This window comes from Centroberyx affinis, unplaced genomic scaffold (genome assembly GCF_046629955.1).
Source record: "Centroberyx affinis isolate AG114_WGS23_722 - 3 ecotype Tasmania unplaced genomic scaffold, CSIRO-AGI_Caff_v1 ptg004341l_1, whole genome shotgun sequence".
NCBI classification, from domain to species: domain Eukaryota; kingdom Metazoa; phylum Chordata; class Actinopteri; order Beryciformes; family Berycidae; genus Centroberyx; species Centroberyx affinis.
Window position 1 is genome coordinate 80792 of NW_027282045.1, and position 7021 is coordinate 87812.

Consider the following 7021-nt stretch of genomic DNA (forward strand, 5'->3'; position numbering starts at 1 on the left):
GATCTGTCCAAAATTTTCGGGATATTCCACAATCAAAAAATAAGTGAGAAATTGTTTCTATATTATGTTTGCAGAAGGTACAAGAAATATCAATGTCTGTAAACTTAGCAATAAGACAATTAGCAGGGTATATCTTATGTAAAACTTTAAAATGTACTGCCTTAGCCTTGTTTGAAATACAGTACTTATAAGGTAAGAGCCAAGCCCTTCTCCAGTTTATGTTCTCAATTTTAGTCCAAGGAGGTGAGCCAGTCCCCTCTCCCTGTGACGTCACTTAAAACGAACCAATCACAATTTGGCACCCTTTGACCTTTTCCCTCTGCCAGGAAGAGACACATGTTTTGGTTGTTATATTGTTCGGAGTGTACAGGACGTTACCGTTTGTTAGAATGACTAGTGTGCCGGTGAAGAGGCTGTACTCGGATCTGCCAGTCTGGATTGTTGAGGATCACCACGATGTGAGCCTGTTTGCTAGCTAGCAAGCTTCCGACTTACTGTGTTTGTGGATACATATTAGCTCCACTCTGTTCGCAAAATCAACTTAGTGGGACTGCTAGATTATTAAGTCTAGCTATGTGCCTTTGTTTTTCCCTTAAATTACTCTAGAACATAATTACACATACCAGTACTCAAAGCTAAGTAGTCCCATGCTATTTGTATTTAACTAGCAATATAAATGTTATTGGAGCAGCCCCGATAACGTTCCGTTCCGTTCTCTTTTGCAAGGCGGGAATGTCTCGCAAAACTCCATTGAAAAATCTGGTTATTAAAACTGGCCTTGCTTATCGGCAAGGTACATACCACTCAAAATATAACTCAATAGGTTCGTCTGAATCCGCAGGATTGCCTCTTCAATTCGGCATACATATAATTCATCAAGCAGTTCTTGTTTTAATACAATCTTTACTTTTAGAATTGTTGTGACTGTTCGGTACCGCCCACCAAGGTTACGGGTTAATATAGAACCTACTACGGGAATAACCCTAGCCAATTTGAAAAGTTGAACTAAGCAGCATTTAACTGCCACGTTTTTTAATGTAGTCTGGGATGACATTTTCTCCATATCATTAACTGAACTGTCTATGACCCACAGCGTCCAAACATTTTCCTAAGAATATTAAATGTTACATCAACTTGGCAAACAAGCTCTTTGACATAGCTAGTATTTTCACCTGTCTCTCCAGCGTTTAGTGTACTATATTAGGGCTGCACAACTAATCATGTATAATCATATATCAGGATTTAGAACATTGTGATTAATCTGTCATCTGCAGCATACTATTGGTTTTCATTTACATCAACTATTCCCTGGTACTCCAGCATACACAGCTATAGCAGAGACAGTAGAGCCGCAAGTGTTTTTGGCAGGAGAAACCAGTAGGCTAGAGCAGTGGACCACCAGGGGTCCTGGGGGGGGGGGGGGGGGGGGGTTCCGGGGGGGGGGGGGGGGGTTCCAGGGGGTCCCCAGCAAATTGATGAATTGTTAAACTTCAGCATTATTTAATTTACAAGAAGTTAACACAATTAGAGAATGTAGAAGAATGACTGTTTTGATCATAGTTTCTCTGTTATCTCTCTACCTACAACACAGATAGTCATGGAATTCTGGACAAAATCATATCTGACAATAAAAATATTCTCAGATTTGGGTCCGAGAGACAAAATCTCATCAAATGGGGGTCCGTGGCCCTAATGTGGACTAAATTAGGGGTCCTCGATATGAAAAAGGTTGAGAATCACTGGGCTAGAGCTTGAACTTTAAGTAAAATTTCTTCATTGGTCTTGTCCTCAGTGTGGCCAGTTAGTCCCTGATATATAGAGGGATGTGAGAGTATTTAAATCTGTTGTTAATCTCATTTGACAGCATGGTGAATTAATTTGTAGGCTACATGAATACATAAGTACATTCTGAGAAACTTGTTTTCTCTTCTAGGAGTTGTATAATATATAATTGTTGTGTTTGTGTGCTTCTGTTTTCACTGGGGAGCCATGGCTAGAGAACATGTGGAAATATTATTTTCTGTGTCATACAGTGAAATAAATGAAAGTTTTCCGAATACGAATCTGACTAAAAAGTAATAATACATTTAATTTGTAATGCACTTTTCATTAGAAGCAAATCTCAAAGTGCTGCAGAGTAAAGGAAAAAAAAAAAACAGGAGCATAAAAACCGATAAAAAAAATGAACTAACAGCAAAGATCATTAAAAGCCACGCAAAGGAAAAAGGCCTGATTAAAAAGGAAAAGTTTATAGACAGAGCATAAAGACAAAGATAAAAAAAAAAACAGCACAAAGTTAAGGAAAGGCTCTGTTAAAAAGTAGTAACCTAGTAGTAAGTAACGTCACAAGCAGAAGAGACATCACACATAGCGTGCATTTACCTTTTGCTAATTTGGCCACAATAAAAAACTATCTGTAAACTGATTCTGCATGATATTAACTCTGAAAATGAGTATCTTTTTTCCTGATGATCTGAAATCTGAATATGAATAAAATCAGTGATGATAGACAGACAAATCCATCCTCCATAAACACAAAATTGATTTGGTGTAGGCCTGAACAATTTATCGAAATTTTATCGAAATCGCAATATGGCCTACTGCAATTTTCAAATCGCAGGAGGCGCAATATTTGTTAAAGGTGAAATGTGTCAAAATACCATTTGAAATGAAATATTGTGGTGCTGCAGAGATGTCCTGGCCTACACATCATATTCTACAGACTTAAGAAAACATCTTTGTTCGGTACAGATCCCCGCAAAAAATCACACCGTGATCATTTTAATACGTTTTTCAATGAAAACGAGGATAATGATGTCAAAATGATCATTCCCGCTAATATCGCAAATCATATCGCAATTGCAATATCAGTCAAAATTATCGCAATTAGATATTTTTTCAAAATCGTTCAGCCCTGATTCGGTGTCCAAAAATGGATCACCGTGTGTCATTTGGAAACATTTGCGATCACACCTACAGTCTGTTAACTGTGGTCCAGCCCATAGTGGAAAAAGTTGACTATGTTGTATGTTTTTTTCAAAAGTCAGATGGATCAAAGAGCTTATAACAAACTGTCTATACCACTGTCTCTCTCTACCAGGTGGTGTGTCATATCTATCGTGCCATAGCATCTAGACACCTCCCACTGAAGAACATTAAGATGGTTCACTTGGACTCCCATCCTGATCTGCTTATCCCCGTCAACATGTCCGCCGACACGGTCTTCGATAAGGACGCACTGTTGAGGTACGTTTTGCCTGAAGTGTTACAGCCCAGCTAGACTTAACTCTGTGCCTTTTTTCACACTCTGGTCCTAAAAGGCTGTGTTAGTTTAATCACCCATCTGTGGCTGATTCATGCCTTTTGTACAGAGTCTTCATAATCGGTCCCGGCTGAGGACCGTGTGAGCAGATGATGGCTGCTGTAGAAACGGGGGAAAGATGAGATACGGGAATATTTTTCTTTTCAGCAAGGCTTTTACTCAGTAGAATTGAATTAGCATTTTGTCATCAAGTGTAAAATCTGTGCTTCTTCTCTTTTCTTTGTTTCTCAATTTCTTATTTTCATATTGTCTTCTTGCATAGACAGTGTTTTCTGACAGGAGTTCAAAACAACAAAAGTAAAATACATATTCTTATTCTCATTTCCACTTTCCATTCATTCACATATTCACTTGTCTATGTAAATTTATACAAACCGTGTGAGAGTTCTGAGACTAAAGGAACACTATGCAGGGTTCCTACGCAGGTCTGGAAAAGTATTAAAAATGAATTTGATCATTTCCAGGTCTTTAATAGTTTGGGAATTTGAAAAAATGTCTGGAAAGTATGGAAAATGTTGCGGTTCAGGTCCGATACACACATAATTCTAGCTTTTATGTTGCTGTAGAGCCACAGTTTTTGTTGATGTGAAGAATAATGTTCAGATAGAGGGACGCTCTTATTACCCAGCCGCTGTCAGCATGCATTATATCAAATACCCACCAAAATCAAATCCGGTCAAGAACATAGGGTCTGGGAAAAATATGGAATTTTAAAATGGAAGCCGTGTAGGAACCCTGCCAATCATCTCACATATTCTGATATTTGTCACTGTGAAGAACAATCTTCATCTATACAGTGATATGACCTAGTTAGCAGGGGCAAGATGTCTATCTGCGTAAATCATATTGAACACCAGACAAAATCTTCGAAACAAATCAAGGTCTCGAAAAAGTATTGAATTTTTTAATTGAAAATGTGTAGGAACCCTGACTATATGTAAGAGACAATTTATATATAGGTCCAGAATCAACAAACTTATCCTTTAAGCTCTTAATATACATGCAGTGGCAACTTTTAGGCAAACTGTTTGCTCCTCCAGACAGTGAGTTGTGTGGCTGTGACTCTATATATACTGTATATATAAAGCGTGCAGACAGGGTGGAGAGGTTCATTTACTGTTTGACTAGATGTTAGAATTGACAAGATGGACATCTTAAGTGACGTCGAACATGGTATGATATCTGAATTTCCCCAAGGGGATCAATAAAGTGCAATATTATCCTATCTTATCGTATGATGGTTGGTGCCTTTCCGTCATTTTTGACCCATCATATGCATTCTAGCAACAAAATTGCTGCAGTTTTGATGGGTGATTAGGAAACCGAAAGATTCTCAGACAGCCGACTCGTAAGAGGATGGAAGGATCCTATCCATTACTGCCAAGAGCCCATTGAACGGTTCCATTTTAAACATTTTAAAGTGTAACAAGCAAATAGCAAACATGTTGTCCCCCACCAGTGATGTAGTTCCACCCTTGGGTCTGTCAGTGATTGCTGAGTGTACTTGAAATATGAGTGAAATTGTATAAGCATTTTGGTATGGGACAATGAAAGGACAGATTGACCATATATTTCTGTTGCCTACTCTCCTCAGAATTAGGCTTACAAGTTATATCTTGAAATGTAGTAACTGTAATTGTCCTGTTTTTACTCAATACAGTACAAAATATAAGAACTACAATACACAATAAATACAATCCGTACATTACACAATGTACATTACAATACAATTTATAATACAATATACAATATAACATAGAACACCAGGAGCGTGAGTGTTATGAATAATATAAATGCTAAATGATAAGTGATATATGGTATTGCACAGTAGCTAAGTGGTAATATGATATAAGTAGTCAACACTGAGGCACAGTGGTAGTGCAGTGATGATGCAATAACAGTACAACAGTCCAACAACTGTACAATAACTACAGTGTCTTGTGGTTAGAGGTTTGCCCAAAAATTCTCCATTGACTCTCACTTCAACACATCAACCCAGTCTGATGTCTCCAAGTGTGTAGCGTGTGTGTATGTTACCTATGATAACTTTAACTGTGTTGCTTTACCACTGAGTCCCCATTCATTGTCCTCCACATTGTATGATAACTTTAACTGTATGACCTGCTTTACCAGTGAGTCGACATTTATTTTCAATGCCGCCCCCTAGCGGCACAAAGTCAACATTACAGTGTGACTAACTAACTAACTAACTAACGGATGGAGACCGATCCATAGTCCCCCCTTTGGTGGGGTCAATCAATTTCTCTGTATAATACATTTCATGCAAACGAATGCATTTGATGTGTTTTTCTTCTAAAACATCACGACCCAAAAAGTTTGTATTAAACAATGGAACACACCATATACTCATTCTCTTCATTTCCCCATTGAAACAAACACCACATTTAATGGTTAATGAAAAGTGTCTGAAATGACTGCATTGTGTCTCTTATGTTTTCAGTGAGCTGAGTATAGAAAACTGGATCATGCCCATGGTGTATGCTGGCCATGTGTCCTGTGTGGCCTGGCTGCATCCATACTGGGCCCAGCAGATCAGAGAGGGTGAGCACAGCATGACTGTAGGAAAAGACTCGTCTACCTCCACCATCAGGTAACACACACACACACACACACACACACACACACACGTAAGTCATGCTTCTTTGTGAAATCATTGGTCAGAAGAAAAATAACATGGTTTGCTTCATTCAGTGGTTATCTACTGAATTTATTGCTATTCGTGCTCATTTTATGTCACCAACTCCATCCCTTATCTTATTGGTCTGCCTGACTGCTCCCTCTCTCTCTCTCTCTCTCTCTCCCTCACCCTCTCTCTCTCCCCATCTCTCCCTCCCCCCTCCCCCTGCTCTCTCTCTCTCTCCCCTCCCCCCTGCTCTCTCTCTCTCTCTCTCCCCTCCCCCTCTCTCTCCCCCTCTCTCTCTCTCCCCCTTCTCTCCCCCCTCACTCTCCCTCTCTCTCTCTCTCTCTCTCTCTCTCTCTCCCTCACCCTCTCTCTCTCCCCCCCTCTCTCCCCCCCCCTCTCTCTCCTCTCTCTCTCTCCCTCCCCCCACACTCTCTCTCTCTCTCTCTCTCTCTCCCTCCCTCTCTCTCTCCCCCCTCTCTCCCTCCCCCTTCTCTCTCTCTCTCTCTCTCCCCCCCTCCTCTCCCCTCTCCCCCCCTCACTCTCTCTCTCTCTCTCTCTCTCTCTCACTCTCTCTCTCTCTCTCTCTCTCTCTCTCCCCCCCCCCCCCCCCCTTCTCTCCCTCCCTCCATCCCCAGGGTGACCAGTACAGACGACTACTTCCTCAGTGACGGCCTGTATGTCCCTGAGGAGCAGCTGGAGAACTCTAAACCCCTCCGACTGAATGTGGTCAAAGTGAATCCTGTGAAGCCAAGCCACAGGACATGTACAGGTATGTAAAGCACTTTGACTTAAATGGTCTTTTCCACCATTCCACATCATTATGTGGATGAAAATGTAATAATATGGTGCATTACATAATAACCAACCAATATGGATGTCTTCATTCATAAAAATCGTTATAACATTATAACAACGATGTTTATTTTATGCATTCTAGCATGAATCATACTGACTCAAAATTCATTTTAAAAAGATACTATTAGTTCAGTAGATTAGTATCTTTCATTGGTCAAAACTACATTAAGTGTCACTGTATTCCTTAGCTTAATAGAAAC

General features: G+C 40.0%; 1 protein-coding gene across 1 annotated transcript; it reads left to right on the forward strand.

Annotated features, from left to right (window-relative positions):
• Positions 1-335: 335 nt before the first annotated feature.
• LOC139664631 (UPF0489 protein C5orf22 homolog) lies at positions 336-6735 on the forward strand (the record flags this gene model as incomplete). Its single annotated transcript, XM_071543538.1, has 4 exons — positions 336-458; positions 3101-3246; positions 5784-5933; positions 6602-6735. Coding segments are annotated over exons 1-4 (499 nt in total), but the record flags the coding sequence as incomplete, so codon positions are not given.
• Positions 6736-7021: the final 286 nt, after the last annotated feature.